The 26,155-nt window shown below is 49.8% G+C and overlaps 1 protein-coding gene across 2 annotated transcripts in view; it reads right to left on the bottom strand.

Annotated features, from left to right (window-relative positions):
* CUX1 (cut like homeobox 1) overlaps nucleotides 1-26,155 on the bottom strand; it is a 382,812-nt gene that overhangs the window by 5,027 nt on the left and 351,630 nt on the right. For both annotated transcript variants that reach the window (XM_051991864.1, XM_051991865.1), the window contains exons 15-20: nucleotides 16,418-16,545; nucleotides 15,928-15,994; nucleotides 14,499-14,611; nucleotides 13,847-13,963; nucleotides 11,087-11,170; nucleotides 9,764-9,820 (exon numbers count right to left, since the gene is read on the bottom strand). In XM_051991864.1, coding sequence (XP_051847824.1) covers nucleotides 9,764-9,820; nucleotides 11,087-11,170; nucleotides 13,847-13,963; nucleotides 14,499-14,611; nucleotides 15,928-15,994; nucleotides 16,418-16,545 — 566 coding nt within the window. The remainder of the gene's footprint in view (nucleotides 1-9,763; nucleotides 9,821-11,086; nucleotides 11,171-13,846; nucleotides 13,964-14,498; nucleotides 14,612-15,927; nucleotides 15,995-16,417; nucleotides 16,546-26,155) is intronic.

The following is a 26,155-nucleotide window of genomic DNA, read 5'->3' as shown; positions in this document are numbered from 1 at the left end:
ATGAATTGAAAAGCCCTATGATCATGGGCTGCATTAAGAAGTGCCCTGTCTCTGGGGCAGAGGAGAATCAAATCTTTCCAAATCTTGCCCTGGTCAAGTCACACCTGGAGTACTGAATTTCCCATCATGCCTTTGTATCTTCAGTACTTTGCATATCGCATGAATTTAGTAAATATCTATTGAACTGAATACTGTATTCCATATTTTAGGAAAGGCACTGGCAAAATGGAGAGAATCCAGAAGCGGTTGACCCATGTGGTGAGGAATGGCCGACATCACCGAAGAGGGTCTAGGATCCAATGTAAGGGAGCAGGGAAGAGATGAACTCAAGGGGAGACAGTCTCTGCTCCTGCTTTAAGGACCCTCTATGGACCATCTCTCTTCATGATCGAGCCATAGAACAAAGGAACAATCTGAATTTAATTTCAAAAGAGAAATTCACTCTGGGTCTGGTTGAAGTTAATTTCTGATTCTGCCTGAAGGGTGACCCAGTGCAGAATATTAAAGTGACATCTATTATTTCAGTCGATCAGAACAATAATAATAACTTGCATTTATATGGTGTTCCAAGGGGGTGGAAAGGGTTAGATATACATCATCTTATTGGATCCTCACAGAACTTGTGAGGCTGGCACTATTATTAGTCTCTCCATTTTATATATGAGGAAGTTGGAACCTTAGGCTTTTCAGCCATAGTCCAATGCTCTGCCTATTGCCTTCTCTCACAGAATCAGGGCTGCAGAATGGGAAAGGAGATTAGAAGCCATGTCATCCAGAGATCCTTGGCTTTTTTTTTTTTTTTTTAGTGTCATAGCACCCTCAGGGGGAATGATGAAACCTATGAGTTCTTTTCAGAATCATGTTTTGAGATAAAATAAAATACATGGGATTACAAAGGAAAGCAATTATAATGACTTCTAATTATCAACAAATCTTTAAAAAACTTCACACTTCAAAGACTGTAGGTTAAGAATCCAAGTTCTAGTCTAACCCCTCCATTTTACAGATGAGAAAACTTTGGTCCATAGAGATTAAGTGACTTGCCCAAGGTCACAAAGCCAGTGACAGAGGAAGGAATCCAAATCTAGAACTCATGCCCACTGTCCATTCCCCTGGTCCAGTGATTTTCATTTTCAGAAATAGAAATCAGATTCAGGTTCTTTGTCCAGACCTCTGTTCTATTCAGGGGTGGGAATCTGGCCTTGGGCCTCCAAGGACTTTATTTTCCAGCATAGGATAGTATCTGGAAGTGCTGATCCTTGCAAGGACCTTTGTCAGGAACTGTGGGTGGGCTTTATTCCAGTCCCAGGTGTCTGCTTGCTTTGTGACCTCAAGTGAGACAAAGAAATCTCTGGGAACAAGGATGCAGCCTTGGAGAAGGACGGAGTTCTAGAGGGAAGTCCTCAGAACCTTCCAGGTACCTGGAACTCTCCCCAGCCAGAAAAAAGCAGTGATGTAGAGTAGCAATAAGGTTTGGCAAGGATGGGCCTGCCCACCAAGTCTTCACCACATGAAATAAGTTTTTGGTGTCAACCTACAGTTTATCATGACTGTTGGGGTACAGGGTAGGATTGACAATGCCTTGTTAGCCCTGAACTCAACAGAGAAGACCTGGTTGGGAACACTGGAAAGGGAGGAGAGGGTGGGAGATGGACCAGGGCCCAGTTCCCCTCCAAGTCCTCCCCATCATGAGAGAGGGAAGGAAGATCTAGGAGTGACCCTGCACACCTGGGGACGCAGGCATCTTTTTCCCTCCCATGGAGAAACAGGGACTGTGACAGAGACGGGAAACTCTTCCCCCCCAAGCCTAAGAGGCAGCAAACCTGAAACTGCTTCAGCTTGGCGAGGGAAGGAGAGAGAGTTCTTTAATGAGGAGCCCCAGGGCCCAATAGAAATCAGAGCCAGACTCATTATTGGCCCTCCAACCCCCCTCCCAAGCTGCCTACTGCAGTCAGCTACCCAGGAACAGATGTTCCGCTCCAACCACAGCTCCGCTCCTCGATCCCTCGTTTGGGAGCTTATTAGCTTCCCAGCTTGGAGGTCTCCAGCTAAGAGAAGAATAGGGAAGGGGGAAAAAGAAGAGGAAGGGGAAAGCAAAGGGCGAAGGCGGCAGCATGGAGGAAACATGTCGCCTTCCAGTTGTGGCCAAAATCTATCTCCCAGCCAAACCTGGCCCAGTTAACTTCAGCGCTGAAGAACAGGAGGAAACCCAGAGAAAAAGGGGAGGGGGGTGTTTGCTAATAACGGAGACAAGGGAAAAAAGATATGGAGGGACCCAGATGTAGCCAATGAGATGTTGCCCTTCAACTAGCCCACACTAATCTCTCCTTTAGCAGAAGGCATATTATTAACTGTATTGAACAGATCTGAGTAACTGGAGGGGGAGAAGAGGAGGAGGAGGGAGGGGAGAGGGGTGGAGATCGGGAAGAATGGGGATGAGGGGGAGGATAAATGGGAGAGGAAAAGAGGTGAAGGGAGAAGAGAGATACATGGTGACACATTTGTCTTTGTATTTCAAATTTGTCAACTGAAATATTCTAAATAGTCTGCACAAAAATATTCTGAGATATAGAGGGGGTGTGTGTATGTATTCGTGTGTGTGTGTGTGTGTGTGTGTGTGTGTGTATGTGTGTGTGTATTTATCTTTAGTGGTTTTCTCTGGGTTCTTATAATATCATGAGCTACACTGCAATGGTTTAAAGGGGGATGGCACTGCATTAAGGACCAGCAAGCATTTATTAATCACCTAATGTGTACCAGGCAATGGAGATACAGAGGCAAAATCTTTGCTTTCAAGGAGTCCTCAAAGAGAAGACCGAGAAGGCCTTGGAGGTCATTTAGGAAACTCCCTTTCTTACAAAGAAAGAGAATGGGGTCCCAAGAGAGAGGGGAATCAGAGATCTGGATTCAAATCTTGCCTCTGACACTCACTACTTGTGTGATCTTGGACGAGCCACCTTTCTGGGCCACAGTCTCTTCATTTATAAAATGACAGGGCTGGCTTTGATGGCCCCTGTGGTCATCTTTCAGTTGTTAGGTCTATGAACTCTAGACTGCTCTATCAGCCCAGGTTAAGTGATCCTCTAGGTAAAAGCTTCCTCCTGGCTGGCTCAGGGGATGGGCATTTGATGTTGTTTACAACAGTGTCACAGGCCCAATGTTGTTACATTACTGCTGGCTGTGACCTTGGGAGAGAAAAGGAAAACTCTCAGCCTGTTGTTTCCTTTAGATTAATGTCCTGGCAGCATCCCTGGAACGCTACTCTTGGCAAGCGCCCTGTCATCCAGCTAGAAGAAGGCCGGGCCTCCTTTAGCTGATGCCCCGAATCTTGGCAGCGGGCTGCCTAAGGGGCCAACATTCGTGGGCAGGTGGGGAGGCATCACAAAGGAGAAAGAATAGTAATCACTAATATTTATATATTTATATCTCACTGGATCCTTCCCTCAAAGGAGCCATCATTACCATCCCTAAGTGCCCAGCGAGGAGACCTAGCTTGGGAATGTTAGCAGTGGGATTTCACTCTCCAAGACACAGGCTCAGTCTGAAGCCCCACTGCGGGGTGAGCACCAGAAGTGGAGACTACACGGCTCCCCATTAGCTTCGGGCACCGACGTGCCGATCGATCGGGGGCCCCCACCAGCTTCTTCCTTAGCTCAGTGCCCTAATCCAGGACTCCGCTGCACTGACATCACTCTTCAGGTAGCAGCCTCCTCTCTGGATGCTCTGTGATATCCCATCACTTTTTTCTGAGACCGGAAGTTTGGATTTGGATTTAAACTGGGTTTAAATTCTGCCTCTGACCCTGAGTACTGAAACAGCTTCCCCAGCCCTGACCCTTAGTGTATCACCATGTATAAAACGCACAGGTCACACTGACGCAGAGTGAGGTGAGCACAACTGGGAGGACAATCGATACAACGACGACGACAGCATTATAAAAAGAGACAAACTTGAAAGACTTTGGAACTCTGATCGGGGTATCGACAAACCATAATTCCAAAGGGCCAATGAGGAAGCAGGTCGCCCCCATCCCCCCACACAGCTGATGAACAAAGAATGAGACAGACGGGCAATCCCGAACATGACCCGCTTGGGAATTAGTTTGGTTGGAAAATGTGTGTGTATCACCTGTCAGATTGGCTAAGATGACAGGAAAAAATAATGATGAATGTTGGAGGGGATGCGGGAAAACTGGGACACTATTGCATTGTTGGTGGAGTTGTGAACGAATCCAACCATTCTGGAGAGCAATCTGGAATTATGCCCAAAAAATTATCAAATTGTGCATACCCTTTGATCCAGCAGTGTTTCTATTGGGCTTATATCCCAAAGAAATACTAAAGAAGGGAAAGGGACCTGTATGTGCCAAAATGTTTGTAGCAGCCCTGTTTGTAGTGGCTAGAAACTGGAAAATGAATGGATGCCCATCCATTGGAGAATGGCTGGGTAAATTGTGGTATATGAATGTTATGGAATATTATTGTTCTGTAAGAAATGACCAGCAGGATGAATACAGAGAGGACTGGCGAGACTTACATGAACTGATGCTAAGTGAAATGAGCAGAAGCAGGAGATCATTATACACTTCGACAACGATATTGTATGAGGACATATTTTGATGGAAGTGGATTTCTTTGACAAAGAGACCTGAGTTTCAATTGATAAATGACGGACAAAAGCAGCTACACCCAAAGAAAGAACACTGGGAAACGAATGTGAACTATCTGCATTTTTGTTTTTCTTCCCGGGTTATTTCTACCTTCTGAATCCAATTCTCCCTACGCAACAAGAGAACTGTTCGGTTCTGCAAACATATATTGTATCTAGGATATACTGCAACATATCCAACATATAAAGGACTGCTTGCCATCTAGGGGAGGGGGTGGAGGGAGGGAGGGAAAAAATTGGAACAGAAACGAGTGTCAATATAAAGTAATTATTAAATAAAAATTAAAAAAAAAAAAGGAAAATGTGTGTGTATGTATATACACACACCCACGCCCACACCACATAATATATACACACATATGTATGCATGTGTGTTTACTTATAGATATATGCATGTATGTATTTTATATAATGCACGAATTGGATACATACGACATATTATATACACACATAATATATGTATATTATATATAAATACATAATACACACAATACAAATATATATTATATAAGACATATGTTTGTATTGTATTTTCTCTTTTAAAATTTTTTCTTTGGTGGAAGTTGGAGGGAAAAGAATAAATGCTTGTTTAAAAAATGTTTAAAAATTAAATAAAACAGAATGGGCTTAGACTAGCTGGTCTATAACGTTCCTTCCAGCTCAGCCTTTCTGCTATAAAGAGTAGACACTATACTAGGCACTTATGATGAGAGGGGTGATTGTGGAGCTAGACATTATTGGAAACCCCATTCTCAGGCGGAGACCAATATGGCTCCAATCAAGAGGCAGTCTTTGTTGATCAGGGCCTGAGAGGCAAGAGTCTGGAGGCAGAGAAGGGGAAGGTAATGGTTGTTCTTTTTTCTGCCATGGGCTAATTGGATGGCTAATTATCACAAATTCATCTCTGGGAGATAGACCCCCACCCTGAGGCAAACAGACCCCAGGGTCTGCCTTTTTATAAACTTGGTTCATCGTAGTCTCTCAATGCTACAAAACCAAACTATCTATACTAGCTGAATCTGGTATGGATTAATTTAGACCTTAAAGAGAGTTTAAATAAACCATCCAACAAATACTGCTTAAAGTTCAAACTACAGCCCATGGGCCAGATGCGGCAGCTGAGGACGTTTATCCCCCTCTCCCAGGGCTATTAAGTTTTTTTAGTTAAAGGCCCACAAAACAAAGTTTTGTTTTTACTCTAGTCCGGCCCTCCAACAGTCTGAGGGACAGTGAACTGGCCCCTATTTAAAAAGTTTGAGGATCGCTGGCTTAAACAGTTGAGTTGACATTTGGGAAGTTGTTGGAGACTCTCTGGGTGCCCTGTAAATCTAATGTCCATCACTTCCTGGCAACAGAGGGCAAGACCCTTCTGCCAGCCAGAGGATCACTGAGTGTTAGAATGAGAAGGCACCAGAGAGGTGAACTCTTCTTTACAGCTAAGGACAATAAGGCCCAGAGAGCTTAAGCCACGTGCCTAAGGTCACCCAACTGGATTTGAACTCAGGGCTTCTGTCCTTCACACTAGAGGGATGGGACAGTACACACCAGGGCCTTGCTTAAGGTAGCACAGTAAGGAGAGTGTGTTGGGCAGTAAAGGCTTCTCAGTTTACTTAGCCATGCTCTTTATTTTGTGATTGCCCGATTCTCCTAACAGCCCCCTCCCCTCAACCTTTCCCTTTCCAATTTCCATGAGCTCTTGTTCACAGATGTGTTCTTCCTATGGTCTGTCTCAGTTTATCCCAACTGTCTCTACCATAAAATATCAACTCTCCAGCCTGCTTTTAAAGCCTCTCACAGTTCGACTCTTAACCGGACTCAGGGCATGTGACTCCCCTCCTTGAACTTTCTGATCCAGTCCAGCTGGTATGCTGCATCTGCCGGCCTTAGAATGCCCTCCCTCCTCCCCATAACTGCTTTGGCTCCCAAGTGGCCTTCAAGTCTCTTCTCAGGGATCCTCTCCCTAAGGAGGCCTTTCCTGGTTTCCCGAGGCCTTACTGTTCTCCTTCTCAAACAGTTTACATCTATATACCTGAGTAATCTAAAAAAACAGAATGGAAGCTCTCAGGGACTTTTTTGAGGAAGGGGGAGTTGTCTTTGCACCCCTAGTGACTAGCACGTAGCAGCCATTTAATAAGGGTTGAGGTGGATGGAGTTTGCCCAGGTCCTGTGCTGTCTCACCCCATCACGATCCTTTTTCTACTTCCAGAAACGGCTGAGTTGGGCGTTCGTGATGGCAGCGGGTCAGGGTGCTGGACTCGGCATCGGGTCTGGGTTCGAGTCCTGCCTCTGACATTGACTAACTAACACCAGAGGAATCACTTCCCCATCTTTGTGTTAGAGTTTTTATATCTTCAAAGCGAGGGGGGTTGGGACTGACGGCCTTCTAAGGTCCCTTCTAGTGCTACATCTATGGGCCTAGGGCCTCTCCAGGCCTCGGTTTCCCTACCGGCAAAATGAGTCCATGGCCTCTGAGGTCCCTTCATAGGCCCGTGATTCTCTGGTCCTGTGAACTCCCCAAGCTGGGGTTTTGTGTACAAGGAAGTCCCACCGGCCTCAGGGCCAGGATGTTTGCACTCAGTCCTGAAAAGGGCAGAATCTTATCTGGGAGGGAGGCACGGGCTGTGGACACACTCAGCATCAGCAGGAAACCCCAGGGAGCTTTGGGTCAGGGGGACGGGAATAGGAAAGCCCGACCTCCTTCTGGGAAGCCTGAACTACCCGAAGGGGGGTCCGCGTATCGGGAACTGGGGCTGGGCTGTTCATCTGGGGTTGGATGCCCATACTCCTGGCTCCCCTCCCTCGGCCATGTCATCAGGGACCCTTGAGAATCCAATTAAGTTTCTTCCTAATCATTTAAGCACAGGAAGCTCTCAGAAAAGAAAAAACTAAGGGAGGGGGGAGCGAGAAGGAAGGAAGGCAGCTGGTCCCGCTGGCCCCCTGGGGAGACAGATGAAATCACTGAACTTTAGGGTGTGTCCTCTTTCATCTGCCCTGGGGGCTCAGGGGTCACAGACAATGGCCCCAAAGCCGCAGAAAACAGGGTGGAAAACCTCAGCCCTCAAGGAAAGGGCTCTTCTCTGCCACCAGGGCAACTGGAGGAAACTCTACAAGGGCAGGAAAATCCTTGGCCAGAGCTGGGCTCCTGCCTGCTTGGAAAATGCCGAAGCCTGATGCAGCCCCTTCCCCACTTTGGGCAGAACAGTGGAGCTCATGGCCTAGGGAATGGTACGCCCACTTGGTCTGTCAGTCTGCTTGGATTAAATGCCTACTAGTCTTCAGAACTGAGATGCAAAAAGAAGCAAAAGGCAGCTCCCACCATGGGGCAGGGTTGAGAAAAGGATTCTGGAATGTCCCTCAGACTTTTTTCTATCCATCCATCCATCCATCCATTTATCCATTTATCTGTCTGTCCATCCGTCCCTCAATTTGTTCATCCATCCATCCATCCAGCCAGCCATCCGTCTGTTATTCCATCCATCCATCCGTCTGTCTGTCCATTCATCTGTCCATCTGTCCATTTGTCCATCCATCCCTCAATTTGTCCATCCATCCATCCATCCATCTATCCATCCATCCATTCATCCATCCATCCAATTGTTCCTCTATCCATTCGTCCATCCTTTCATCCATTTGTCCGTCCATCTCGGATCACAGACAGAACTGGAAGACCTTTGAATGTCATTGATTCCAGCTCCCTCTTTACAGATTAGGAAACTGAGGCACAGAGAGGTAAAACGAACAGTCCCAGGTCACAGGCTAGTAACTGCCAGAGGCAAGATCTGGGCCTTGGTTTTCTTGGGGCAGCTCTGGTGTTCCAGCTACCGTATGCGCTTCCCCTCCCACCTCTCACCTCCTCTCCGAGGCCTTTGTTCTCTTCTCCTCCAAAGAAGAGGGGGATTTGGATGCCGTTCGGACCCCTCGGCCTGGCGTTCAAGGCTTCCCTTCCCACCCCCATAACCAGCACTAGTTTCCCTCCAAATTCGCTCCGTCCGCTCCGGCCAGGCCAGCGTCTCCCCGCCCCCCACGTGACCAGGGCCTCCACTGAGGCTTCTTTGCGCATCTGGACCCCAGACTCTGATCAGCTTTTCTATTGACCTTAAGCCATCCGTCCCTCACAGCCCACGCCATGGGGGTCCAGGTTTGGAGGCGAACAGGCCTCAGATGAGCCCCCTGGCCTTGGGGACAAGGAGCCGGAAACGACTGGGTCACTGCCCGCAGGGAGGGAGCAGCGAGGCAAGGCCGGAATCCCAGCCCGCTCGGGCTCTCCCTGCTTTGGACGTAACAACCCCCGGAGGGCGGGAGGGCCTGGGAGGGGAGACGGAGCCACACCAGGGTGTGGTTGGGGTTTGTCTGTGTGGGGGGGCAGGTGGGGGACCTGGCCTGGACTTAGGGACCTGCTGGAAGAGGCCGAGGACGGGGCAGGGAGGCAGGGGCGAGACTGGGGGGAAGGGGAGAGCAGACCCTTATTAGTTTAGGAAGGGGGGGTGCTGAGACCCAGAGAGAAAAGGCTGAATAAATCTCCCCCCTCCTCGAGGCCGCCAGTTACGAGGGAAGCTCTTGGAGCACAAGATCGTGCTCTTTATCTGTTCTGCGTGCCCCCCGCCCCTGGCCTGTGTTATGGCAACAACAACAACAGCTCCCATTTATCCAGCACCTCGTGTGCACGGACGCTTGTACCGAGTGCTTCACACGCGGCTCGTGGGACCCTCCCATCGAGGAGCAGTTCTCACTTCCGTCTCAGAGCTGAGGTTCCGGGCTCGCCTCCGATGGAGCCACTTGAACCCAGGCTTTCCTAACCGGCCCAGAGGGCTCCCCCTGCACGGGCTCCGGGCTGCTTCTGGTTGCTCAATAAAGACTCCTCAAGTGGCTCTTCCCAACCTTGGTCGCCCCTCCCTGTCTCCTTCGCTCCCATCTCCCCCATCCCCGCCCCAGGCCCCGGCAGAGGCCTTTTGGAAGCATGAAGAATGGGCCCTTCTGGCTGCCTTTCTCCCCTCCAGGCCTTCAGTGAGGGACCGGGGGCTGCTGGGGCACAGACCGGGCGGGACCTAACTCGGGTGGGGGCTGGGAGCCTTCATGGCGGGAACGGGGGGCTTACCATGCTCAGGGTGGCCTTGTCCCAGGGGCTCAGGCTCAGGTACTTCCTCTGCCGCTCCTGAAAGGCAGAAACACGGGGCTAAGGGATCGCTCGCTGCTCGGGCTCCGGGGCAGAGTCTGGTCAGGGCCGTGGGGGATGGAGGCCGCCATGGGAGGGACCTCGGGGCCACCGAGTGCTCCCAGCTCATTACAGCCGGAGAGAGGGCTTGGGAGCCGGAAGGGACCTTAGGAAACATGTAGTCCAGCTCCCTCATTTCACAGATGGGGAAATGGAGGCCTGGAGAAATCAGTCTTCCTTCCTTTCTCCCTCCTCCCTTTTTCTTTCTTTTTCCTTTCCTCCCTTTTCCTTCCTTCCTTCTTTCCTTTCTTTGTCTTTCTCTCTTTCTTTCTCTCTCTTTCTCTCTCCTTCTCCTTCTCCTCCTCCTCCTCCTCTCCTCCTCCTCCTCCTCCTCTTCCTCCTCCTCCTTCCTTCTTTCCCTCCTTCCTTCCTTCCTTCCTTCTCTCTCTTTCTTTCTCTCTCTTTCTTTCTCTTCCTTCTTCTTCTTTTTCTTCTTCTTCTTCTCCTCCTTCCTTCCTTCCTTCTTCCTTCCTTCCTTCTCTCTCTTTCTTTCTCTTCCTTCTTCTTCTTTTTCTTCTTCTTCTTCTCTTCCTTCCTTCCTTTTCCTTCCTTCCTTCCTTCCTTCCTCCTTCCTTCCTTCTCTCTCTTTCTTTCTCTCTCTTTCTTTCTCTTTCCTTCTTCTTCTTTTTCTTCTTCTTCTTCTCCTCCTTCCTTCCTTCCTTCCTTCCTTCCTTCCTTCCTTCCTTCCTTCCTTCCTTCCTTCCTTCCTTCCTTCCTTCCTTCCTTCTTTCCTTTCTTCCATGTTTCCCTCTCTCTTTCCCTCCCTCCCTCCTTCTTTCTTTGCATTTAATAAATGCTTGTTGATAGAAAATCTCATCTAGCTTCAGGTCTCAGGTCCAAGCCCACCTTTCTCCCCTCCCCCTAATTCCAGGACCTTCCCTTATTGATTATCCCCAGCTTTCCCACAGGAGTCTTGCTTGCACGCACTTGCTTCGTGTTGTCTCCCATGGGAGCTCTTTGAGAGCAGGGCATTCTCCTTCCCCAGTGGTTAGCACATTGCCTAGAATCCAGCAGGTGCTTAATAAATGTTTAACGATGGCCAGATGGACCTTGGTAAGGTTTTAGCCTGAGACCTCAGGCTCTCCCGTTCCGGCTTCTCTGTGAGCTCCCTGGCCGTAGGCGGCAGGGCACCCCCAGCAGCAGGAGAGGCGAATGCCCCCACTTCCGCCCACCCGAGCAGGACAGAGGGGAGACCGGCTGACGTACCCTCTTGCTGAAGGAGGAGAACGGGTCCAGGCGCTCTTCATACTGGGAGGAGTAGCGGAGTTCTGTGTCGTCGCTGCCGCCGCCCTGTGGGACAATAAGACCACCCATCGGCGGGAGCCCCCTGGGGGCACCCCAGGGCGCGCCCGCTGCTGCTCTGAAGGCTGGACGTTCAGTAACTGAAGAAAGACGGGAACATTTGGAGGCTGGGGGGCTCACATCTTGTGAGCTGACACATGATCCGTGGGGACTTAACTTCCCTAGGCTCAGTTTCCTCATCTGTAAAATGGGGACAATGGACTAGATGGGGCCTAGAGGTTCTTCTGGCTTGAGATTTATGACCCTATGATCCTACCTGGGCCTAAAGACAATAGAAGCAGCAGCATCAGATCTCCCCCGGATGTTAAAGCGCATTTATCTCCTCTCTATGAGCTGGGGAGGCAGGAGCCCTGGCTTTGAGCCTCCTCTCGGGGGTCACAGATCGGGAGGGGGAAGGTCATCTAGCTCATCACTTGTGATACAGGGGAGGAAACTGAGGCACAGGCGGCCTGCCCAGGTCCCACTGCCCGGGGGACCTGCTTGGACACGGGACTTAGCTCCTAAGCCACTGGGCCGCGCTTTGGGGGCAGCCTGGGGGCCCCTGCTCCTTCCAGGTCACAGGACTTGACCCCTAAGCCAGGCCACACCGCAGCCAGAGGGGCCCGTTCTTTATGGGACTTGACCCCTAAGCCACCGTCCTGTCTCTGGCGGGCTGGGCGGCCGTGGGAGGGCAGAGGGGACTTGGGCCGTTACGGTTCTCTGGTGGGAAACGGGTCGTCCAGAGACAGCCCCGCTCTGGGCTGCGCTTCCCCGCCCCGCTGCTCCCCCAACCAAGATCTGAGCTCCCCCATCCTCCCCACCCTCCTCCATCCCATCAGCATCTTCTCTAAGGATGGATGGTGCTGATGTTGGGAAGGAGGCAGCGCCCTCTGCTGGCCGGCATCAGAACTACACTGAGGCCGTTTTATAACTCACTGGCTGAATTATAAATGTGTAATATGTCGTCTATATATGATTAAAATTATAAACGCGAAACATTTAACAGAGTAAATAAAAACATCCCAAAGACTGTGAATTTGTGGTCGGAGTGTGGCCACCGCTTCGGACCTGATCCAGCGTCTTCATTTTATTTGAGTTTTAATTTTTGCGAGGCAATCGCGACTCTCCCAGAGTTACACGGCTAGGAAGTGTTAAGCGTCTGAGGCTGGATTTGAACTCGGGTCCTCCTGACTTCAAGGCTGGTGCTCTATCCACTGTGCATCTAATTCCCCCAAGCTCTTCATTTTATTAAAACAATTTTTTTTCTCCTTAGTATGAACTTGACAAACTGGAACATTTTCATACCCATTTTATGGATGAGAAGACTAAGACTAAAGCTTGAGCCACACGTGCCACAGAGAGCTCTTCAGCCTGAAATTTCACTCACTCTGGAACCCTCCTCTGCCCTTTGGCCTCTTCCTCTGTTTTAAGGAGGACACTCAGGTCAGCCATGTTTATGGCCTTCCAGGACTCTGGGCCCATGTTTATGGCCTTTCAGGACCCTCTGCCTATGTTTGCAGCCTGCCAGGACCCTTAGCCCATGTTTGCGACCTTCCAGGACCCTGGGCCCATGTATGCAGCCTGCCAGGACCCTCGGCCCATGTTTGCAGCCTGCCAGGACCCTCGGCCCATGTTTGCAGCCTTCCAGGACCCTCGGCCCATGTTTGCAGCTTTCCAGGACCCTAGGCCCACGTTTATGGCCTTCCAGGACCCCGGGCCCATGTTTACGGCCTTCTAGGACCCTAGGCCCACGTTTATGGCCTTCCAGGACCCTGGGCCCATGTTTACGGCCTTCCAGGACGCTCTCCTGACTTCCTCCATCCTGGCTGCAGAATGGCCTCCCCCTCCCCTGGTCTTTCCACCTTCCTTTCCTGTGGGTCTCCCTTCACTAGAATAAAAGCTGCTTGAATTGCTCCTGTTTAACCTATATCGGATTTCTTGCTGCCCAAGGGAAGAGCTGGGGAGAAGGGAGGGAGAAAAACCTTGGAACACAGAGTTTGGTGAGGGTGAATGTTGAAAATGATCTAGGCCCCTGTTTTGAAAATAAAAAAGCTAAAAAACAAATAAATTGCTATTTTGTTCTTTCAAAGAAAAGAAAAAGAATGTAAGCTTTGTGAGAACAGAGTCTGTTCTTTCTGCTTTTGTTTGTATTCTCAGAGCTTGGCATGATGCCCTGTATACAGTAAGAGCCTAATAAGTGCTGATTGGCTTGGCTTGGTTTGAAAGGGTTAATTGGCTCTCTAGAATGAATCATAACTGGGATTTGAATCCTTCTGTCACTCATCAGTAAATGGCTCTGAACCGCACTCCTAAGGCCGGCCAGGTTTCCTGTTTTTGCAGAAAAGGGAGAATTCTCTCTCTGCTGGGTTTGGGTAAAGCAGGCTGAAGCCACAGGATTAACAGAATGACTGGAAATCTCTCCCGCTGAAGCTCTGAGTCCTTAAGGCTTTTTGTGCCCGGGACCCCTGGGGACTCTTCTGAGGATCCCCAGGGAGACCCACCACACGGATACAGCCATCGGAGCATTTTTCGGAAGGACCCCGCGCTCAGAGGAGGGCAGACAGGCCGGGGCAGCTGGGTTCCGCATGGTCCTGGACGGCGGTCCTCTCCACCTCACCCCCTTGGGCTCCCCCCGGCTACCTGGCCAGCCCTGGTTTGGTGGGGGGCTGGGAGGGGGGCACTCACGTGACTGGGGTAGCTCTGGAGGAACTTGATTTTCTCGTACAGCTTGATGTTGTCGGCTCGGAGGTTGTCCAGCTCGCTCTGGAGGGCCTGGATAGTGTGCTGGGTCAGGCGGCTCTCCTGGGAGGGGGGCAGAGAAGGAGTGATTATACAATGCCAGGGAGCCTTTCAGAACAGATGCACCTTAAGGACCTCTCACCGAACCCCCCATATTTAGCAGACAGAGTGCCTGCATACAGTAGGTGCTTAATAAATGCTTATTGACTGATTATTAAATGACTTTGCTTTAAACAAACAACTGGCGGATGCCCTCATCCACATTCCCCTGAAACAAGCTTGGACAGGCCCCATTTATGTTCTTTCTAATTTGAGGACAGACACTGAAGTTGGGCTTTCCCTGGGAAAGGAAACTTCCTCTTCTCTGCAATCAGACCCCTTCTCCATCTCTCAGTAGTGCCAGGTCACCCAGCTTGTATGTGTCAGAGGTGAGATCTGAGCCCAAGTCTTGATGATTCTGAGCTGATTCTACCACGGGATCCCTAATATTCAGGAACGGACCCTCCTCAGCTGGACTGTTGGGGGGACTTCCCATGACCCCACGGGGTTCAGGAGCCTGAGCCTCTCCTGACCACCTGCCGCTGGTGCATCGACTTACCGCCTCCAGCTCCTGGTTCCTCACTCGGAAGCGCTCCCTCTGGCTGGAGATGATGGACAGCAGGGAGTCCACCTGGCCTTCTGGGAGCCCGGAGCTGGCAGTCGGGGCGTACCCTAGAAAGGAACATTCACTGAGAGGGGGTCCACGGAAAGCTGGAGCAGAGGGAAGGAGGAGGGGGGCTTGCCCACACAGGTGAGAGAGAGGCAGGGATGGGAGTGCAGCTCCCAGAACCCCTCCTCTCCCCAAACTCGGGTCTCACCTCCAGGAACCATCTCCTGGACCCCCATATGGCCCTGGAACTCAGAGTCTCTTGCTACCTGGGCCAGTCACTCAGTCCCCCCTCTGTAAATGGAGAGAAAGCCCTTCCAGCTCTCCCCCTGATTCCCCAAGTCTGTGTCCTTCAGATCCAGGGCCAGGCAGGGGCAAAATAAAAAAAAAGTAAAAGCCTTCGAGACTCATTGTCAAGGTTTAAAATGATGATGGGGCAGCTACGTGGTGCAGTGGGCAGAGCCCCAGCCCTGGAGTCAGGAGGACCTGAGTTCAAATCCAGCCTCAGACACATCCTGGACAAGTCACCCCCAATTGCCTCAGCAAAAAAAAAAAGATTGTAGAGAGTGTTAATAATGTATATGAAGCTTAAAGGTGTATTGTGCACACACGTGTGTGTGTGTGTGTGTGTGTATAATACGTATAGACATATATGTAGCCAGAGAGTTGCTTGTTGACTATTTCCCAGCACATCTCTGGAGGGAAGTGCTTCCTTGGGACTTTGTATCTTTCCTTATAAGGGGGGAGTCACCAAGCTAGTTCTTTACCTGAAGGCCCACTAAGCCCAAGCTGGTTTTGGCCCTCGAAGGCCCACTAAGCGTTCAGATCACTCATCCTTGGCCCTCTCTCCATCCCTCTGGTTAACTAGCCTTGGTCTTGCCAGGGCTTCTGTTAGTACCAATCCTTGGACCTACTGTGTATTAATCTAATTTATATTTATTAGATATTGATATGTATTCCTATTCTTTGTCCTGGTAGGACGGAAGCTCCTGGAGGGCTGGATCTGTTTCAGTTGTTGTCTTGATAGTCTAAGTGCCTTGCACATAGTAGGTGTTCAACAGCTGGTTGTTGACTGATTCATGGAATATAATCTCCAGGAGGACCGAGTCTATTTCCTCTGTGCTTGTCTCCAGGGCACTGTCCTAGGTCCTTAATAGGACCTATCCACAATAGGCTCGTTGGTAAATTTAATGTGAATTTCTTGAGGGCAGAGATTTGGGTTTTACACAGTGCCTGGCATACAGATGGTGCTTAATAAATGTGTGTCGAGTGTTTGGGCCTCAGAGAAGCTGAGAATCCCTGCTCACAGCTCCTGTTGTCATCACTGTCCTTTCCCTGGCATTTCCCGAGGGAGAGCCCTGTTCAACATTCAAGGTCTTACCGTAAAAGAGGGCCGTGGCTTCCTTAATGGGCTCAGGAATCTTCTCCAGACGGTGCTCCGATGCTCCCTGAGGATGGGAAGGGAATAAAATTTGTGAGCAGCTCTGGGGGGGCCAGAGGGGCTGAACGTGTCCTGGGTGCTCGGTGAATATTTGTAGGAGTGTGGGGTTGGAGTCTTAAGAACAGGACTCTTCCCTGGCTCTAGGGGGAGCTCTGCTGGGATTTACCTGCAGAAGGGAAGCTCTCTGAGGGCAGGGAAGCTCCTAAGTTTATTTAGACTAGTGTGAGAAGAGATAACGTGTAGTAGTAATCAGATTGGGCTTCATGGAGGAGCTTGCATTTCATCCTCAAGCTGTGGTTGGGGGGAGTGCCTTGGTGGGAGGGGAGTCAGACTGGATCTGGCGGGATGAGGGGACCGGGCCCAGAGAGAAGGGTGGGACCTAGAGGCTACTTAAGACCCCCAGAGCCCGAACCAGAAGAGGAAAGCTGACCTCGGCATCCGGGCGCTGGATGGACTGGATGGTGCTGAGGTCCTGCTCCAGCCTGGAAATCAGCTGCTTCTGCTCGGCCACGGTGGACACGGCCTCGGAGAACTGGACCTGGAGGTCGGCGCAGCGGCCTGTGGAGACAAGCCCACGATGCCGCGGTCAGCGTGTCTGCGTGGGCCCCCCCCCCAGCCTCCTCCTTGCCCTTCTCTGAGGGAGGCTGGGACCCCGGCTGCTCCCATCCCTTTGCTCCCCCAGTTCCCGGCTGGTCTCGCTGAAAGCCAGCCGCCCCCCAACAACCTGACGCACACCCCGGCCCGGATGGGAAGGACGCCAGGCTACCCCCAGGACGGCCACGTTTCACCCACTCGGCTGCATCCTTGTGGACCCTCGGGGACGCCACGATGCAAACCTGAGAGAACGGCAGGCCCGGGAGAGACCCCAAGTCCTCTGCCTCCAAAGAGACCCGGGGACGTGGGGGAGGGGGAATCTCGGACGTCACCTACATCCCAGCCTCACCACCACATCTCATACGCCACGGATCGGCCTCCTCAAGGTCTCCGGTCACCTAACATTTTAGCCGTGGGACCCTGGGCAAGTCACCTAACCCTGTTTGCCTCAGTTTTCTCATCTGTAAAACGGGCTGGAGAGGGAAATGGGCATGGGGGTGGCGATGGTCTGGACTGAGCCATCTCTAAGGCTCCTCCAACCCACAGTTCCTGGGATCTATGACAAACTGTGAGAGGGAGAAGGTGTCATACAGGAGGCAGCCCCTGAGCCGGGCTACTAGACCGTTACTGGGAAGGGCTGGGGGGCAAGAAAGTGACACTCAATGGGCACAATACGGCGTGAGCCGAGGTTCAGGAAGACGCAGGATGGGACGGAGGACAGCGAGGGATACAGGCTTAAAAGGGTCAAAGCAGCTTAGGGCCAGGTCCTACATACCAGGCAAAGAAGCCTGCCTTTGATTAATCAATTAACTAATTAATCAATTAGCCCATGCATCCATTTATTTATTTATCCATTTATTTAACCGTTTATCCATTTGTTTGTTTGAATAGACGCCGTACAACCACTAAAAGTGCAATGCTAGGAGCTCCCTCCCACCCCCCTCGATTCCTTCTCAAATCCAACAAAACCGATCCCAAGCACGAACGAGGGGTTATTAAGCTGTCACCTACGCAGGGCATTGTGGGCTATGCGCTGGGCATAAAAAGGCAGAAAGGAGCCTGTTCCTGCCCTCAGGGAGCTCCCCCTCTCCCGGGGATGCTGAACACACACACATGAGCAGATACGAATGTACGAAGAATAAATCTGGGGTCCTGGGTGTGAGCGGGGCTCCTGGCAGCTGGTAGAGCTGATCTAGGAGGCGGCATGAGCTGGGCTTTGAGGGCCAGGAGCTCTAAAAAGGAGACGTGAAAAGGGACACACTCTGGGCAACCTGTGAAAAAGCACTTAGAGGAGAGGGAATGCTGAGGATGAGAAAGCCAGTGGAGATGGATTGTAGAGTATGCAAAGGGGCAAAGTGTATTCCAAGGCTGGGGAGGCAGGCTCCAGTTGGGCTCTCTCAAAGCCAGAGGAGTCTGTTTGATCCTGGAAGTCATAGGGATCCACTGCAGCTTCTTGAGCAAGGGAGTAGTGATGTGGTCCCCTCAAAATTCTTGTGCTCTAGGGAAATCCCTTTGGCTGCTGAATGGAGGAGGGCGGAGCGGGGAAATCTCATCCCTTAGTGAGAGGGGGGCCTGGTAGGAGCGGCACCTTCTAACCTTGGGGCTCAAGCTCTGGGTCTATCAGTTGTCAGGGTGTGCATTAAGGGAAAGGGAGGCTAGTCCACTCGACTTTTCAGTGCCCTATTTAAACCGTGGGTGGTGACCATATAGGGCCATGTAACGGAAATTGTTAATAATTATCAGCAAATGTTTGATTTGTACATATCTGGGGTCATGTAAAAATTTCTCGGGTGAAAAGGGGTCGCGAGTGGAAAAAGTCTAAGCAGCCTTGCTTTCGCTAACTCTCAGACTCAGATGTAAAGCCGGTCCCAATCTACATTGGTAAGGGGGTGGGGTTTCACATTAAAGTTCCTTATACTGATTAAATTATAGTATCTACAGTTCGAGACTGCGTTCTTAAACTCATTGGTACAGGAAAAGCTTCCAGATGTAAAGGGTCCTCGAACAATGGCTTTAATTCTCAAATCCGACATTTTTTCCTCCTTACGTACCCTCCCTCTCAGCTTCTCTTGGCTACAGTGGACATTTCCCCCTCTCTGGATTTCCTATTACTCTCTCCGGGTTTTCTTCCTCCCTCTGATCACTCCTCTGCCGGTTCACCAAGATGGCGCCCTGTCACTGCGGAAGGCCCATTCTAGATCCTGGGGTCTTCTTTCTCCGTATTATTTCTTGGGGTCTCCTCCGATACCACCAGCTGACGATTGTCAATCGCCATATTGACGACACCCAGGCTTCGATACCTCCCCCGCTTCTCTCCTGAATTTCATTCCCATCTCACCCGTTTCCAAGCGGTGGCCGTCCCAGAGACATCTCAAATGAGCCGAACTCATTATCTTTGTCTCCAAATCCAGATTCTTCTCCTTCTCTCAACGGCACCGTCATCCTTCCAGTCCCCTGAGTTTGTGACCTTTTAACTCGTCACTCCACGAATCCAACCCGGTGCCAAATCATGCTATTTCCATGTGCCCAGTCTCGGCTTCAAACCTCTCACTCCTCTGCTCAGAACTTCCACACAAATTGCCTCTTAACTGGTCTCCCGCCCCAAGTCTCTTCCCAGTTCAACACATCGTCCTCAGGCTGCCGCGATGGGGCTTTTCTTAGGTTTAATCACTAGTCCCCTTCTCCAGAAATCCCAGGGTTTCCCAATTGTCCTTAGACAATCAAACATAAATTCCTGTTTGGCTTTTCAATCTCTTCTCAATCTTTCCCCAACCTCTTTCTAGCCTTGTTGAGTGATGGCTGCGTTGAACCCCCAGAGTCTATTAAAATCAGCCGGAGCCAGAATAAGGGAAAAGCCTTGATCTTTATTCTTTGTGGAGGTGAAGGGGAATATGGCGATAGGAAGTGAGAGCAGTCGCGACACAAATCCGGCAGCAGCGCCTCTGCCTCTCTCCCTCCACCCACCAAATCTTCTACACAATCTCCTATACAACACATCCAACTGGTACAGAGAGTGGGCGGGGCCATTCTTTCTCCAGGTGTATATTAATAGAGTATCGTCCAATTGCTAATCAGCAGGGGGACCGAGTTGTGGTACACGAAGGTAATAATAACAATATAGAACAATATTATTGTTCTATAAATAATGATGAACCAGCTGATTTTAGAAAGGCTTGGAAAGAGTTTGACTAATTGATGCTGAGTGCAACGAGCAGAACCGGGAATAGAACGGCAAGAATGGGCGATGATCAACTATGAAAGACTCGGTTCCTCTCAGTGGGTCAGTGATCCAAAGCAATCCCAATAGACTTTGGACAGAAAATGTCATCTGCACCCAGAAAAAAAATCTAAGGAGACTGAATGATGCTACGGTCACTTCTTTTTTTCTGTTTTTTTTTTTTTAATCTCTCCCATGGTTTTCCCCCTTGCTCTGATTTTTTTCTCCCAACATGATTCATAAAGCAATGTGTGCTAAAATAAATAAAGTAATTAAAAAGTTCTGAAAATCTGCAAAAAAAAAAAAATTGTACTCCTGAAATTTGCCTCTGTCTTCAGGGATCCCTCCCTCTCTTCCTTTCTCAGCCTCCCCTCAGACGCCACCTTCTGTGCAAAATCTTTTTTGATCATTCCTCCCCTCAATAGCTTGTATTTCATTACTTTGCATTTATTTGTCTTAATTATCCCTCTAAATAGAAAATTTAAACTTAGAAACGTCAATTCTCCAAATGCTCCTGTGGAAGCAGGACTTGCTTCAATCAATGAAAAAGTGCCTGGCACACAGTAGGTGCTTCTTTCCAGCTCAGGATCTTGGAGCACAAACCCCCCTTTTCTGGAGGTGGCCTTTGGCAGTTTGATGAAGCCCTTTCAGAATAATGCTTTCAAATAATTGGAGAAAATGCTAAATTTCAGTTAGCGTCAATGAAAATGAGGATGCGATTTTTTCCCCCCATCCAAGTCCGTGGCCCCCTGAAACCCTCCCATGATCCCAGCTTAAGAAACCTCGCTGAAGGGAGCTTCCCCGTCTCACTCCCTGTAAGAGGCGAGAACCGGGCCTCTGGCCCTGGCGATCTGCCCCCTGCCCGGGGCCGCCCACAAACGTTCCTTCTGAGCACGAAGACACAGCTTTAGTTTTCTAATAGAGATGAGCAGTTGTCCGGGAGAATCACCAGGCCGCCTGGAATGAGCGAACGGCCAGATGCCTCCCATCTCCCAGGGGTTCCAGCCCAGGGCTCCCACTCACACATCGGGCTCCCGGGTTCAGTTTGGTTCGGGTCTCCCCCTAGCCCGAGGCTGACACACTACAGGGCCACCAGAGGGCGCTGCGGCCTCAGAAATGACCAGAGCTCCTCGCTCCTAGAACTAGCACCACCTGTTAAAGAGTTCCTGTTAAAGTTGCCAGGAGGGCTTGGCCAGACCGACCCCCCCTCTCCCTCCCTCCTGCTCCTTCCTCTCCTCCCCTTCCCTGCTCCTTCCCCTCCCCACCAAGGGCTGGGCTATTAAGGCACTGGTTGGGGGGGAGTCTGTCCAGCTCGGGGCTACACTGTCCATCTAGGCAAGGAAGTTGGGTCAGGGTGTGGACCACCCCGATCTCGCTGGTCAAATACATTTAAGAGCTTTTTTAAAACCTGAGAACAAATATCTACATACTTAAATAGGAAATAAACAAATGACTAAGCTTCCAGGCTCCCGTGGTGGGCAGCTGAAGAAAGGAAACAAGCATTAATTAGGCATTGACTGTATGCTGGCACTGTGTGCTGAGTGACCTTGGGTGGACATCTCCCCAGTAGACCGTAAGCTCTCTCAGGTAAGGACTGTGTATTCACTTATTTATTTTTGGATCTCCCATAAGTGAGTGTCGGGCCCATAGTAGGTTCTTCAAGCAGCCCATGGTCCTGCCCCTGGCCCAGTGGCCGAGCCTCCCTAGTCCATGGCCAGAGCCGGGGGCAGGGCCACGGGCAGCGGACGCTTGTTCTAGGCCGCGTCCATCCCCTGTCTGGAGGAAGTGGGGGGGCACCGGGTCATTCAGAAGGCCAAGGCCCGGAGGCCGGCGCTCCAAGTAGCAGACGCCCGTCAGAACACAGGACGAGCAGGCCGGCTGGAGGCACAGGTGCCAACCGGCCAACCCTTGACCTGGACCGTCACTGATCAGGTGTCAGGCTTATTTTCGGGATCATTTAGGATTCAGAGCTGAAGAAAACCTTAGAGAGCATTTGTTTGGGGAGCCTCCTTCTACAGAGGAGAAAGACCCGCCAGGGGCCAGGGGCTTGTCCAGGGCTGAGTGGCAAGTAAATAGCAGAGCGGGGATAGTTTCTGGTTCAAAACATCATGAGTTTCCGATTCAACTTGGATCTAATAGCACTGTGTTTTAGAAAGAATATTCGAGTGGGAGGACCTAGCTTTGAAGGCCAAGTTTGTCACTCACTACTGTGTGTCCCTTCCTTGAGACTCAGTTTCCATTTTTAAAATTATTATTAAATAATTTTATTATTAAAATATTGATAAATTTTTTATTATTAATAATCATTATTAAAATGAGGGGGGTGGACAAGATGGCCTCTCAAGACTCTGCCAGTTCTATGACCCTAAGACTCTAAGCCCCATCCCCGAGCCTCAGTTTCCCCATCCCTATAACCAAAGGGGATTAGAAGAGCTAACCTCTGAAGTCATGGTAAGGACAAAATATCTGCTCCGTGGACAAATGTTTACCCTGTGGTGTGCTGGGTATTGAGAGAGATGGTGAGGAACAGAAAGCTCCCGCCAGGGCAGCCCCCGCCTCCCAGAGGGGCTCACAGTGCCCCGAGGAGAGAGGTACAACGCCCATGCAACTACAGCACGCGGAGGACGCCGGGAGGAGGGGAATGAATGTTAGGGAATGGAAGCATCAGGAAACGTCTGGTGGAGGAAGCGGCGCTGGAGCCGTGCCCACAGGCGCTGGTGGAGTGGCCAGATAATGAGAGGCAGATGAGTTCACAAGGAAAGTCTAAAATTAATTTATTTTTGTCAAAGGAACAATAAAATGAGAGGGAGCCAAGCCTGGATTGAGCCACCTCTGGGTTTCATATGGAGCAAACTGGATCCCTCCACCGTTAACTAGTGCCAGGGTCTCCACGGGCAGCCCTTCAGGCTCCTGGGATTGTTTGCCACGTGTGTGGGTAACGATGGACGTGTACGTACGTGTACACAGGGATGTATGTGTCGGCTATGAGGTGCTCCCACGGTGCACAGAGTGCTGAACGTGGAGTCAAGAATACTCCTCCTCCTGAGTTCAAATCCAGCCGGAGTCACTTGCTGTGTGACCCTGGACCAGTCACTTTATCCTATTTGTCTCAGTTTCCCTATTTGTAAAATGAACTAGAGAAGGAAATGGCAAAATGCTCCTGTGTCTTCGCCAAGAAAACCCCAAACGGAGTCACAAAGAATCAGACACGACCCAACAACAATAACAATCCAGCTGCAGATACATATATGTCTACACACACGTATGTTAGCTACACAGCAAGGTTATCGCATACACAGACGTAGCAATGCACATGTACATGGTTGCCATAGTCATGGATCTTTTTATGGCAACAAAGGCTGTACGGACAGTACAGCCCAAATGATCCCAGGAGAATCTTGTGGGGGAGGATTTTAGTGAAAATAGAAAGTGATTTGTACATATACAGCTATTTATAGATATTTATATATGTAAGAATGCATCTATTCCCCAATCAGTTAACACATTAGGAAACCAGCAGGGAGTTAAGGCTCTGAAATTTCTGGCTAAATGGCCAAACTGTGGACAATTCTGGGATTTTTATGGTCTTGAAAGAACGCTTTCTCTTGAAGTGTTATTAGTTGTGTTAGTGGGTGAAGAAAAAAAAAGAAAAGAAGGAAGGGAGAGAAAGAAAGAAAGAATTAAAAAAAGAAAGAAAGAAGGGAATAAAGATAGGAGGGAAAGAAAAAGAATGGAAGAAAGGAAGGAAGAAAAGAAGAAAAAGAAAGCAAGAAAAGAAGGAAGGTAAAGAGAGAAAGAAAGAAGCATCAGTAAAGCATTACAAATTCTGAGGAAAAGAAATTTCAAAGGGGACACAAACAGGCCATTTTGTTATCATTTTGTTCCATTTAATACATAAAACAATCACGCGATAGTTTACAGTTTTATATAAAATCCTCTTTTTGTGCTTCTTTTAAGTTCAAGATGAAAAAAGAAAATCTCCACAGAGGCAAGTGTGTTTCCTTGGTAGAAACTAGAGAATGGAAGTCCTCACAGCCCGTGCACTTCTGGATTTCTGGTCACGCGCCCACCTCCTGAAGGAACCTGGATGCCCCTCAGCTAAGGAGTGCTCAGGGAATTCTAAATGATTCTTCAGCAGAGCACTCATAGGCCTGTCGGTCTGCTGCCTCCCCCTCCCCCCGCTTTGCTTCCCCCGATCTTGTGAGCTACATTTCCTGGGGGCCCATGGGCCCCTTTCTGGGGAATCAGCATTTGGGAGCTGCCTGGGACCTTTAAGGTCACATTTCCCAACACCCTCCTTTGACAGGTGAAGAATCAGCTGGGAGAGGTTGTGTAAACACCAAGGGGAGAATCTGAATCCAGCAGAATCCTTTGCTGCTTTCAGGGACAAATGGCAGCTCTTGGTGAGCCAAAAGTTCTCCATGTGAATGGCGGGATCCGAGAGGGCCAAGCTGGGGCGACATCCCAGTGACGCAGCTGTCAGCACTCTCTGGACTGGGAGGCAGAGGAAAAGCAGGAGCTTCTGCCCTCCAGGAGCTTCCACTCTGGTTTCCTCTGGCTCCTGAAACGTCAGATCAGGGACAAGAGGGAGAGACCCTTACTCTGCACGACAACTAGCCACTGCCCTAGGCCACTGACCCTCCCCAGAATCCCATGAGGCAGAGATTTTGATGAAACCGCCAGGGCCTTGGATCTGTGGTCCAAGAACCTGGATCCAATCCCAGCTCTGTCATTTAGTTCCTGTGTAATCTCGGGCAAATCTCCATGCTCCGTGCCTCAGTTTCCCCAAGTATAAAATGAGAAGGTTGGCGTCAAACTTTGCTAGAAAGGGGGGCTCTAAGCTTTGAGGCATTCTGAGTGTTGGGGGTTGTGTATTTGACACTTCTGGATTGGGCAACCTTTAAGTTCCATTTCAAGTCTAAAAATTAGGGTCCTACGATACGATCTGAGGTTCCCTTTGGTTATACATTTATGACCCAACTTAGCTTTATTTAATTTAATGTGTTCTCTCCCCTTCTTCCCTCTCAGGATCCAGGGACTGGACTATTGGCTGTGCAGTCCTGCCTCCGTGCCTAGAATGTCCTCCCTTCAGTCATTTCCCACTCTTTGTGACCCTCGGCAAAGGCCCTGACGCGCTTTGCCATTTCCTTCTCCAGCTCATTTTACAGATGAGGAAACTGAGGCAAACAGTCACACTGCCAGAAAGTGTCTGAGGTCACATCTGAACCCGGGAAGATGAGTCTTCCTGCCTCAGGATCCTGGTGCCAAAAAAGTTAACTTTCTGGGGGTGACCCCAAATTTAAGTAGAGTCACAAATCAGAACCATTGGCAAGGCACAAAATGATTTTGAGCTGGGCTTAAATGACTTGGGTACAGATACAGGAAAGGGCCCTGACATAGCTGTTCTTGCGTTTCCCATGGATCCCAGTGTTCATTGCAGTGGTTGGAACAGAGCTTAAGTGTGGATTGATTGTTGGTGGCTTGATTGGGACCTCCTGAAGGGACATGACTTAATAGATTGTTGGCAAATTCTCTCACTTTGCAGATAGAATCGAGGGGATGAGTAAGATGGAAGATGAGTTTAAAGAATCATAAGTGGTGCAGTGGATAGGGCACCAGCCCTGAAGTCAGGAGGATCCGAGTTCAAATCTGACCTCAGACACTTAACACTTCCTGGCTGTGTGACCCTGGGCAAGTCACTTAACCCCAATTACCTCAGGAAAAAGAAAAAAAGAAAGAGAAAAAGAAATGAAGATATATGCCCCGGCACACTCAGAGATGCAAGGACAAAACTCAAACAATGTCTGGTTTTCCCACTTTTTAGGACATTGTTTTTCTGTGTCCCTATATGAGAAATACAATGCTTGACACATAATAGGGTTAGGGAGCGGGACTGGATTTGTGGTTTTCTTGGTATGGGGAACTTCACGTGGGGAAACTCCCTTCAAACAATAACAAAAGAAGCCATTCTGTAGCCCTGCAGTTGGGTAGGAAAGTCACCGGATCAGAACTGGAATTAAGGAAATTACTTTGGCTGCAGCGGGAGGATAGATGGGAGCGGCTGAAAGAGGGAGCCTTGATGGGGGCTATTGCAATATTCTAGGTGAGAAGTAAAGAGGGAGAACCTGAATTAAAGTGGTTGTTGAGTGAGAGAAGAGAAGGAATTAGATGCAAAAGACAGTGAAAGTCAAAATGGCAGGATTTTCTAAATGATTGGGGTTGGGGGAGGATAAACTTTCAGCATAGGCGCTGTCTTTTACCTTTCTTCACACAGTGGGTGCTTAATAAATGCTTATAAATTGTTGACTGACACAGTTGGTACTTAATAAATACTTATAGACTGTTGACTGATAAATG

This window comes from Antechinus flavipes, chromosome 4 (assembly GCF_016432865.1).
Source record: "Antechinus flavipes isolate AdamAnt ecotype Samford, QLD, Australia chromosome 4, AdamAnt_v2, whole genome shotgun sequence".
NCBI classification, from domain to species: Eukaryota; Metazoa; Chordata; class Mammalia; order Dasyuromorphia; family Dasyuridae; genus Antechinus; species Antechinus flavipes.
This window is presented reverse-complemented; position numbering and strand designations above follow the sequence as displayed.